A 12,905-nucleotide genomic window follows, 5' to 3' on the forward strand; every position below is an offset into this window, starting at 1 on the left:
TAGTTTTTCATTGTATCAATACCATACTAAAAATCATGGAGAATGGAAGTTTCTCGTATTTAGAAGTGGAAAAACGTTTTCTCTTTTTGTATGGACGATTACGACGTATAGTCAGACCGTAAAAAGTCTGCAGCGATTTTGATAGCCCACGCAGTGCAAGTGTCATTTTAAACGTCAAACTTCTATGAAATTAATAACACTTAAGCTGCGTGGGCTATCAAATCCGCTGCAGACTTTTATTGGTACTACTATAGTATACTTCCCTCTTAAGGTTTTTGACGGAAACTTTTTCATTAATTAATTACATGGAGATTGTATTCCTTTACCTCTACCCGCCACTTAGAGCATTTAGAAAGGAGATGTCATCGCTGTCATTTTCTTTACAAAACGCGGGGACGTCAAATGTATTGCTATTTCTACATGATTTGTACGTAACGTACAAATAGCCATGTCAGTCCATACAAAAGTTTGCACAATTGTGCAAGTTTTTCGGCACAGGGGTGAGTAATATTGTCAACAAAAAAAATAAAGAATATAGACTAGGTATCTGCCGTATTCGAACTTCAAGATATTCACAAGAGACGACACGTACTAGATCCATTCTAGATACGTTATAGTTTAGATATCAACTAGTTCTCTTTTGCAGCGCAATTCGGGCAACCAATGTCACTTTTACGTTAAATAGCGTAAGATATCTATTAGATGTGAATTGGATCTCTAAGTCAAATCCCGAGGAAGTCGTTCAAGAGTATCTCCAGAATCACGCCAATGTCAAATTTGACAGGTTAGATCTTAAACATATCGTTATCCTACGAGTATCTTGATGGACCCGGGTATGTCCTTAAACTACGTCCAAGACCACCGGTGGACGGGCAGCAGCGTCCCTCAAATTCGGTGTACTCGACTGCGATCGCCAACCCGCCTGCCAAGCGTGGCGATTATGGCATTCACCCCCCATAAGGGGGAGGCCTATGTTCAGCAGTGGACGTCTTGTGGCTGAGATGATGATGATCTTGATGTTGATGTCTAAAAGATATCTAATAGATATCTATTTCAAAATCCGAATCGGGCCCTATGATATTTGATTTATTCGGTTGTCAATATAAAACAAATGTAGTTGTTCTTTTTTCTTTTCCTAACAGTAAGCACTCAATGACCACTCCAGTTATTAAATGCTCTAAGACCAATTTTGTCACTTTGTTACTGACTCAACCTTCATTCTAATTTTTTTTAAGTTTTGACGTTGCCATAGTTACGAAAATAATAAACACATCAATATTAGTAAACAATGTATAAACATATGTATTCGATAATGAAATTTTAATTCACAAATAATTAAATAAAATAAAATATATTGTATTCAAAAAAAAATTGCAAAATATGATAATTACGTAAACATCATTAATTAACGAGTTAAAATTATAACTTTGCGTGTTAAAAAATAGGAAGCAAAGTATATGGCGCGATTATACAGGCTACTTTTGGCTACATATTTATTACCTATGATGAAAATAGTACACACATGAGAAGAAATCTTAAAATACTAAAATAGGTATATATTATATTATGGTCCGCTTCAGTCCGCATCATAACAACGGCCGTCTCCTGCTAAGTACCATTATCAAATAGAGTGTGCGGAAAGAGAAGAGTTGTGAAATGTAGGGGAGCCCATACATTATACCTACGACTCTTCTCTTTCCGCACAGACCCTGACCTTAATAGCGATCTTAATTTTATAGTAAATGATCTCGAGTATATTTCAGTGTCAAGCGCCCCATTTCCAATACAAAATGAACCCACGCTGGCGGGTTTTTGGCAATAAATGTGTTTAAACCTTATTTAAATTTTCAGATTCTAAACCACCACGAAAAGTTTTTGAAGAAAGTTTTATATTTCCTGTTACCAAATTGACATGAAAAACGATTACCTAGGTATCAAACACAAGAATTTGAACATCGGAAAATAAACTATACTTACTTATTAAAGAAAAATAAATAAACTCACAGAACATTTGTATGTTTTATTTTATGTAAGATGATAATACTTAATAAAATACGTAGGAATTCTTGCGTACATATTATAATAGGTCTTGCGGTATTCTTATATGTGTTATGTGCAGTGTGTACCCAGCAACAAAAGCAGCAGCATATCGTACCGCTCCTTGTCATGAGCCTTAATTCTTATTGCATACATGCATACGCATGCATACATGATGCCATCCGGATTTTCATGGAAATGTTGGTTCTTGCCTAAAACCAAAAACTGCTCGTAAGCAATGTGATCTTCGCAAATGTAGCAGTAGAAACAGGAAAATATGATGTCAAGTATATCTCATTACCTTTGTACTAAATCAGCCTTTTATCAAGCTATTAATTGATTTACCCCTTAAAGTTTTGCTTGAAGTTCACGTACTGTTAATAATTATAAATTTATACATATTACGTTGAAAATTGCATTAATACTCGTGAAAAATCTGCGTATTTGTTGTGTTTACAAGTTGACAGAAATGTCACGTTGGAAACGCACGTATTTTTCGATAGAGTCTGTGCGGAAAGAGAAGAGTCGTGGGATTTGAGGGCGCGCCAGTGCTATTTTATGGTTTTTGCTATGCTGACAACACTGGTCACGTGATTATAGTACGACACTAAAGGTCATGAAACTTGTATCCCTTTTGTTCCGGTTTTTTACCACGGCTTACTAAACGGAGCCTGGTGGTGGTGTCGGCTCATCAAATCAATCCTCTGATTTAGCGCAGGCACTAGTTTTCTTTTTAAAACACACTCTTGTTTTTATGTCTCAGATACTAAAAAGTGACAGTGCGATTGACAAAACTGCTAAAACTAGTTAAGAATCTGCCCAATACAACTGTAATTTTAGTACCAAACAAGATAGAGTCTCATTTATGTACTACCTAATCTGTTCAGTTCAACAGTTATTTTAATACAAAACCGGATAGATCGGGTAGAAATTGGGCATTAGAACTGCAATTTTACTATCTGGGATATATTTCACCCATTGTAAACTTGACTTGTAATGTATGTGTACATTATTAATAATAAATATGAATATGAATAAAAATAGTGCATAAGTAGATAGGCCTTATTGGGATATGTCCGGTTCTCTCATCTCACGATATTTTACTTCGCCGAAAAGTATGCTAAATATGAAATACTTATAATTTCGTAACTAACAGAACCTAGTAAACGAACTTACAAATAACGAAATATTTTTATGAAAAAGTTTTATTCTTTGTAATCGAAGTCTGAATTAAAATATTCAATGTCACTTATGTTTGAGCTAGCTTCAGAACAACCAGGGACTGATGTGAGGAACTGGATGTGCTTGAATCCGGCACGTAGATTACGAATTCTTGCATATCACCTACTTAGCGGTCTTTTATTCGAGATACCGTAGGTACTTTTACACAATCCTGAAAAAAATTACATATAAATATGCATAAAATAACAAGTATCAAGACTTTATGTCAGTTATTTTAAAGATCATGAATGACCTGCATATTTATGAAAATTAATATATTTTGAATGAATATACTTACCGATTATTTACCGGAGACAAGTTACTTAGGGGGCTTATTAAATAGGTAATTATTTAATATTAAATACAACATCAATACCCGTGAATAGCGGAAACACGTTCCGCGACTTATTGTAAGTCGATAGTCGGCTTTTAGCCGTTTTCTTCCCCCTGACAAAACCGAACAATGTTAAATATAATTTTTCTTGTGGTTTTATGTACGTACATCGTGTTTTGAAAATATTTTATACATAAATCTTGCGGTTTTTGTTAATAAAAATATACAATGACAGAAGTTTGTTTACTTTTTACAAGACAGGTGTCAAGGGTTTGATTGCCATATAAAATTTAAAATGTTAGTTCCCGTTTCTGCCACGACTCTTCTCTTTCCGCACAGACTCTAACATCTGTCACGTTTACTCGCGTAAAGTATTTACGCAGAATAATTCTGGCTCAGTTTTCATTATATAATTAGAAAGAGAGCGTTTTAGGTGTGAAGTTAGGCAAGTATGGAAAACTCGCGTAAAAACGTCTATAACTCATGGTACCAATTGAAATTTTTAGTTCTTTAGGTGACCGGTAGAGGCTCTGTACAATTACTCCATACATTTTCCTTAACCCTTTACCAGGCTGACAGTTCAAAAATGACAATCGAATGTCAGCCTTACTGATCCAAAATAGAACACATGTTTGAAGTGCCGTATGTGGGAAGTATATATCCCTTAGCCTGGTAAAGGGTTAACTTTCTCACTATCGACTGTCATTCACGGAACTTGACGGAACTCATAGTAGAGCTATAGGAGTCGCCATGCGTCCAAAGTAAAACGGCAGTTTTTGTTTTGAGTTTATAACCTAATACCTACCTACCTACCTAAGTGAATTTGTTCTTTATTCACATTGTTCGATATCGGATGCCGGAAATTTAATAATTATTTGTTGTTAAAAAGTGGGGTAGGTGTAGTGTTTATTGCGAGTAAACTCACGCATTTAGCGATTTTAATTTATCGAACTTTCTCAAACTGTCAGTTTTGACTATTTTCTCTATTTCGAAAGCTTTTATCATTTGTTCCTACCTGCCATATAGTTTACACTTTCAGCTAAAATGGTGGTAAGCTAGTAGGTGCTAAGGGCGATGGGGGGGATTCTCCGAGACAAATTTTGAATCAATATAGATTTTCAATTTTTTTATTGGTTCATATAAAAGTTTTATCTTGAGTCTCGGAAAACTCCTCTACTACAACACGAATGACTGCGTTGTCGTCGTCAAATTTAGTTCCGCGAAGGTACTCCTTTAATTTTGGAAATAAGTGGAAATCACTCAGAGCGAGTCTGGCGAGTAGGGCGGATGGTCAAAGATCTCAAAACCTACCTGGCGGATAGCATTGAGAGCCATCTGTGACCGATGAACCGGAGCATTGTCATGGTGGAAAAGCACATTCGCGGAACACATCTTGCTGACACTAAAATTAAACCCATAACATCCTTTATTATCGAATGTACACTACCAAATATAGTCGCACCAAAAAAAGTCTGCAGCGGATTTGATAACCCACGCAGTGTAAGTGTTATTTATACGTCATAATTTCATAGAAGTTTAACGTTTAAAAAGACACGTGCACTGCGTGGGCTATCAAAATCGCTGCAGACTTTTTACGGTCTCACTCTAGATATTTGATTGTGATTCGCCTGCCTTCTAAAACTATTTTTTCAACGGTTTGTTCGTTAACTGAGGTGAGGTAGAAGGCCGACCGGAGCGGGGGTCATCTTCACAGCTTGATCTACCTCTTCTGAACTCTGCACCCCGTAAGCGACAGTGGAGTAGGGTAAGGGTAAAGCACCAGAGCCTACCGTCTGCTGAATATCCATAAAATATCCTTGTACACATTTTCTTCAAGCTCAAGTACTTTATCACGGCACGTAACCATTTTTTTCCGTAATTGAATGCTTTAGTCAGCTTCTTTCACAAAAGACTCGTTTACAATTTTACAATAGAATGGCGGGAACAATTGAAAAAAAAAACAACTGGCAAAAATTACGTCATAGTGCCAGCTTAGAATAAAAAACAAAACCTCAAGTAAAGAGGTTTTACAAATACGTAGTTCTAAAGACTTTTTGATTACCCCTCGTAGGTAAGAATAGCGTGACATCGGTGTCCAAATTATTTTATGACTTTTTTGATATGGAACCGTATTCCACTAATACTGCAACATGCTGTAACATGTTCACATATTTAATCAGCAAAAACCCTATATTGCGGTGAGGACATTACATTTAAAATGATAGTTGGTTCGTACTGCTGAGTAATCGGCCATAGTCGCGGCGGCGCAACTAACCACGGCTGATACGATTAATACCTACCTACAGTGTCACTTTACTAAGTCTTTATTCTATAGGTATGATTTACCTACCTATTAAAAGTGGTAACTTAATACTGTTTTATTTTTGCGAAAACTACTATATAAGTTGTTCTTTAGGGAAGGATTATATTTTCGCGCATGCCAAGATAAGGATTGTTCGATTCAACAGTAAGTACTATCCAAGAAAATCACAAACATTTGCGTTCGCCATTATATTTGTTACAATACCAGCCAGCGAGACAGCAATTGAATTTGGGCACCGCGGATTATCTCTACCGAAATACCAATTGCCTGATTCGTATCTTGTATTACGCTCGACTGGTTACTTGTATATCAAACGCAGTTAGCTGATTGAGCCTTCCTTTACCGACCGTGCAATGGTGAGGGGAATGCATTTACAAATGAAAATATGTAAAAACTTCTAAAATGAATATATCATATTAAATTTAATAATGTGTTTGAGAACCACAAAATGGCTTTATTCCATGCATTTGTAAACGGCTAAAGATAAGAGCGGATTAACTTAGTCGGCTTAGTCCTCACTTATCCCGGACAAAAAAGTAAGGAAAAATATGTTCATCTGTAGAGATAACTGACCCCCGCTCCCTTAACATAGAAATTTGTTTGCAGGGGGGACTATCTCTGCAGCTGGCGGTAAATTCAAATCCAGCCACAATTCGTAACACCAGCATGAATCAATAATAAGTACCTACATATATTATGTACAATAAATACAAAAACGCGGCGAAAACTCAGTTTTCGATTGACACGGTAAAGTGCGGATTTTTAACTAAGTAAGTTATTACGAACAACCACTTTATGCGATATTATTTTTTACATTTATTTATTCATTCAATTCTGGAATCTAATTCTTGTTCAAAGTCGACGCAAACACGAAACTAAGTACATATACAGGGTGGCCCATTTAGATCGGTCAGTATGGGGAAATCTGAAACTAAGAGACATACGACGATCGTTTTATGTCTTTTAGTTTCAGATTACCCCATACTGACCGATCTAAATGAACCATGTATAATAATATGTAGTTCTGCACTTTGTGGAGTAACTATGTTATTCAAATGAGACAGTTTCTATACATATGTCAAATCTTCCCCGCTTATCGCAGCGACGTAATCGGGACCAGGGGGCCGATTTTTGAATTTCGACCGCACGATTTCGTGTATTTTGTTCAATAATATCTCCAGTACCCGGCATTTAAATTCTACTAATAGAATTAAAAACGAGTGGCCAATACCACTCGATTCCCAATTTCTATCGTTCGTATTTCAAAAATTAGCATTTCGCTGTTTTTCACCGATTTTCGAGTGACGAAATCGAACGCTCGAAATTCAAAAATCGGCCCCCAGGGGGCCGATTTTTTGCATAATTTCGTCTCTCTGCGATACCGTGCGAGTTGGCGATAGATAATAGGTATTAAAGCGAGCTCAAAACCTACTTATTTGTTAGAGTTCGGTAGCCTAAGCGTCAGAATCGGAACGTTTAAACTTAGTTTCGTCAGTTTTTAATAAACATACCTACGCTTGTAGTCAAGTAGTCACTATGTTTGGAGTAGGTAGTTCTCTTCCAATCAGATCAGATATTCTTTAAATCTGATAAAAATTCTATCAAGTAAGTATATTCACTCAGCGTACGTACATATAGTCTCTTATGAAGCCTCCAAAGGAAGAAGATCGGCCAAGAGCATGTGGGGCCATGCTCAATGAAGGGTTCCTTATTTTTCCGCCCGTCACAAGAGATATGGGCGTAACGTAAGCCTAACTTGCACTTGCGTTTTGGGAAAACTCATAGACGGCTAAAGCGATCACATTAACAATAATATTCTTTAAAAATCTTTAACACGTTCACTGTCCGAGCCCCGTATATGGGTTACGGCAAGCCTGTATTACAAAGCCGTAAGGTTAACAATTCAGATTGGGACAGTGAACGTGTTAAGCTTTACTATAATATTTTTTTATTGTTCTCGTCCATACAAAAGTTACAACGGTGAGAGTAAATTATGGATATATCCGATATTTTTATATCGCTGTTATATACCCCTTATTTAAAAAATATATTACCTACTTATTTAATTAATCACTATCCCTTATTTAATCCTTATTTAAAAAAATGCTACCCCATTTCACGCTACCCTTCACTACCACTGCCTTAAACATATATACTGCTTTTTATTTTACTTTATTGGCGTGATTGATATATTGATATTATACTCGTATTACCTACCAAACAATTAGGTACTTAACTATGTACTAAAATGTCGTACCTATGCCAAATTACAGAATTCTAATACTAATGAACGACCCTACTTAAAACTAAGCGCGGATGGACAGATGGACAGAGCGAAACTATACAAATACTAAAAAAGTTGTTAATGTGATTTTAATCATTGAAATGAAAACAACTATCGAAATCAGTCTCAGATTTCTGTAGGTATATGTATGGAATATTAAGTCAATTTATGTCTACGGCTTATGTTGTGTTCATTATTCTGTCGAGTCGAGAGTTTATTAAAAAGTTAGTTGACTGCTGCCGTCACAAAACAAAACAATAAACAAAACAGGATGCTTTATATAGACTCCAAAACGTTTTTAACACGATGTGCCGGACCCTGAACAGCCTGCCGTAAGCAAGCAAAATACATGACTATTTGCAAACAACGGAACAACAATTAATTACCCTACACTGAACGACTTCACTTTGTACCTTTTGAATTTGTTGTTTATCTTTTGAAGCTGCGCAGACCGCGCAGTCGATGGTTTAAGTATGTACTTAGAACGCTGAGAGTAAACGGCTTGTTTACTCACCGGTCTACTCAATTCATAAAGGTGGCTGAAGTTGGGTAAGAGTACGTATTGTGAAAGTGTTACTGTATCCTCTTCCACCTACCTACCTACTTCGCACCCATGCGCGCATTTGCACTTCCTGGTGTAAAAATGTGGGTGCATACAACTTACTCAAAAATATGTCCCATACTTCTCAATTCGCTGTCAGCGTAAGAGTTATGTTATGAGACATATTATATTTTTGAGTATGATCATCATGAGTGCACTCATATTTTTACACTTGACTGTAAGTTCCTACCTAAGTACATCATATAAAAATGCCACATTAGTTGGGCGACTGACACCATTTTTCACTCTTTGCAAGCAATTACATGAGGCGCATACCTATTTAAAATAAGTTTTGAAATACATATTTTCCTGCTGAAGAACAATAACATAATAGTTATTTTTCAAATTGTTTTAACGGAAATGAATCACTGTGTATCTTCCACGAAAGATTCACTTATAGAGTGGATTAGAAGTACAAAATATTGTTTTTTTTAACTGTAGGTACCTAAGTACAATTTTCTCATGCAACACAAAAATAACGCAACTTAAATCCATTTGGCGTGGTAAGTATTTACATTATTTACTGGCAACTCTGGCAAAAAAGTATATTTTGGAGGTAGTATGCGAGTTGGTACTAAAAGGTACCTACTTACTTCAACAACAAAGAGTCGCGTTCCCGCCGCGGTAACGTTACGGCATTGACGTCACGCCGCGCCGCAACAAGTAGGTACTTACGCTGCCGACCGCTACGAGTGCTGTCGACCACCGCGGCCCTCTACTTACTTGTTGCTACACGACAATGGACAACACGCCACCTCACCCCATCACCCATACTTTAATTGCTTTAATCATTATTTCAATCGTTAAGTAAAATTGAGCGGTAAAATCGCAACAAATCCCACATTCATAATATTCATATTGACTCTGGGCGTGACAATAAAGAGACAGTGCTTAGTTATGGCATTCGCTCCCATCGTCTTGGTATTCTTGTATATTTATAGTCTGTCAAGCCATTTTGGTCGGTAGAAAAGTACAGAAAAATTAAATGTCCCATAGAAAAAACCTTTCAGGAATCTGTTATAAAAAGTCACACATCTATAACTTTATGTGAAAATAGTTATTTGTTTTACAAGGGGGCAAAGTTGTTGTTCAACTCTTCGTGCTAATATTGATACCCGAGCACGCGAAGGATCCCAAAATTGAACCACGAGAGTAACGAGTGATCCGAAAAATGGAATCTTGACCGTTGCAAGGGTTTCAAGGCACGAGGGTTAAACAAATTTTGCCACCGAGTGAAACATACAATTTTTCACCACACCACAACACAAGGAAAATACTAACTGTAAAAAATATAAATCAAAATCAAAGCAAATAAACTCAAAATGAACGTTATTAAATATTTAGGTATTATTTAAAAGTTAATTCTAGCAGCATACAAGAAAACAACTCAAAATTTGCATTTAATTACTTTGCCTCCCATGTGAATAAAATGCATCTCGCTTATCAGTTTGTGAACAATCAAGAGTGCCTTTACCAGCTGGTGTGGTGGAAAACATTTTTCACCACACCAACCCGCAGAAAAGAATAACTGTAGGTAAGAAATCAAACAAAAACCAAATCATGTCCAAATGAATGTTATTTAGTATTTATCATTTAAAAGTCAATTCTACCAGCAATTATAAGAAAACATTTGCAATTGATTACTTTGCCTCACATGTGAATAAAATGCAACTTTTGTACTAGTTTTTTAACATTCAAGAGAGCCTTTACCAAATGGTGTGGTGAAAAACATTTTACACAACATTCGCGCAGATACATTGTGATTTGTTGTGTTTAATTTCTAAAGCATTCTCCTTAAAAAAATAACAGTGATGAAAGAAATAAAATTCGCAAAGTTTCCTGTAAGCAAGCAGGTTAAACAGGTTCATAAAATTTTATGCCTGAAGGGAGGTATGTACTTAAACTAGAGTTAAAAGAAATCCACCCTTTCAGTTGACGCAAAACGCGTTTCCTTTGAAAACTTTAATCAAAATTACATGAATATTTAATAGAGCTAGATTGCCTACTAAAGCTTACGCTGCACTTATTAAATTTATTTACACTTACCTACCTATAAATGAGCACATTATACTTAGTTATAATAAAATTAATTAAAATTAAGTATTTATTTGATTTTGTATCACAACAAAACATTTCAAGTTGATAATTGTACGAAAACTTACCTCTGAACTGCAACCTCGCATATTTCTCAGATTTGCATTTCAGGACCTTGAAACGGTTTAGTTTTACAACGAGCGACATTTTTGTTGCAAGTAGTGTTGATTTTTATTATTATTAAACGGTCAACCGTTAAATGTTGCACAATTCATGTATAACGAACGACTGAGAATCATTATTCGTTCCTGACTACTTTTGTCTTATGTCACCGAAAAAAAGTAGTGAGGTTTTGTTTTCTTCATTTTTGTAGTCATAGAAGTTTTTCGCTCGAGCACAACGGGTAGGGCTGGCGGCGGACGGCGGGCGGGCGTCGAGCCTCGCGCGCGGGTTCGGCGGAGTGAGGGCGGGCGGCCCCGGACGCGGCAGGGCGGGCGCTGCCCCTCCGCGCGCGCCCTGCATCCACCCCGGCGCCCGCAGCATCCCCAGTTCCTACTCAGTTCCACATTAAAGATTCCACAGGCCGCGACCAGCGACCGGCCTTTACTCATTTACAAATAACACAGTACATATTTGGCAAAACTCATTAATCTTGCGGCCCAAGACAAGACAAAGAGGCTCACGCGTAACAAATAGGTACGAGTATATTCAGGTTATTCAAATGGGTATTTCGGCGATGCTTTTTTAATATTTAATAGGTCGTACCTGTCAATGACAAGCCACTAAATTATTCATAGTCAATACGGCCAATGTTTATTTTCCGTTTGGCGTAGAAATTAGTGGGAATTTGGTGGAATATTCAGTATTCACTGACTCCGGTCGTTGTACAATGTACCTACTATTTAATCACTGAAGTATAGAACTGAGGTACGTACAGGTGTAGTGCATAATTATTTTCCTTCGTATTTTAAGCAAACGTAAGAAAATGTCTTGCTATTTCAGTCAGTCACGGTACAAAAAGTACTGAGGTAGACTGTAGTAGAATGACATTTACGAACGTTTCCCAGAAATAACGATGGAAAGCAATTATGCACTACATACATCTGTAGCCCGTTGTCTGGCCCACAATATTCATTGAAAAATTGCCATAAAGAAAAAAAAGAAGCAAATATTTAAAACCTGCATCCTTAGTAACCAAGCGTAATATGCAACAATAGATTACTTACGCCTTCTTCCGCCTAAGGGCGTGCGACTTTTTCTTCGGAGGTCGCGGGTTTCAACTCCCTATATTAAACTGTTTGTCGAAATTCATGTACGATATATCATTTCATATTTACCAATCGCTATTCGGTAAATGGAAACATCGTGAGGAAACCAAACTCATCTGGGTTGGAATGTCAGATGGCAGTTGCTTTCGTTCTGATGCACAGTCAGCATTAAATATATCTAAATCAATTGCCAATATCAAAACAAATGGACAAACATTAAAGTTAAAATCAGACATCACAGACAGGCGCACTGAAACGCCTATTATTCAATGATGGCAATAGGCGTATTGAATGTTAGGCCAGTCAAATTGGATTTTAGAAGGAATTCATTGCCAGCAAGCTGGAAATCGTCTTAATAACTTCATTTCATTTGGTTCTAAATTAATGTAAACCGAGTTTGTTCCATTTCAGGAGTCGTGGAAAAAATTTTGCTCTTTTCAGTTTTTTGCTTGTAGATAGAAACGGTACGTCCGACGGAAAATTTGCTCTGATGACAAAAATTGACATCTGAAATGAATCCAAAAAATTGAACACAAATGGTACCTTAATATGAATTCGTAGTCAAAGATTGTAAAAAATTGCCGTCACTTTGATATCCTATTTTTTGGTAAAATCCTGTAAAATCCAAATATTTTTTCACTAGTGTCTGATCTTGATCTGATCACAACCTTGCTGGTAGTGACATTGTAAATTGATGGTGAGTTTCTTCTACATCGAGTAGTTTTGCCAAGCCAAGGTAAAATGTATAATGTATATAAAAAACTTCCAAAATTTGTCCACACCTCCTGGCATGGAGCAAACTC

At 36.6% G+C, this 12,905-nt stretch overlaps 1 protein-coding gene across 1 annotated transcript in view; it reads right to left on the reverse strand.

Moving 5' to 3' along the window:
- LOC134678790 (otoferlin-like) overlaps positions 1-11,256 on the reverse strand; it is a 56,922-nt gene extending 45,666 nt beyond the window's left edge. Inside the window, exon 1 of the mRNA XM_063537481.1 lies at positions 10,963-11,256. Within this exon, the coding sequence (XP_063393551.1) occupies positions 10,963-11,041 (79 nt within the window). The 5' untranslated portion in view covers positions 11,042-11,256. The remainder of the gene's footprint in view (positions 1-10,962) is intronic.
- Between the last annotated feature and the right edge of the window lie 1,649 nt (positions 11,257-12,905).

This window comes from Cydia fagiglandana, chromosome Z, assembly GCF_963556715.1.
Source record: "Cydia fagiglandana chromosome Z, ilCydFagi1.1, whole genome shotgun sequence".
NCBI classification, from domain to species: domain Eukaryota; kingdom Metazoa; phylum Arthropoda; class Insecta; order Lepidoptera; family Tortricidae; genus Cydia; species Cydia fagiglandana.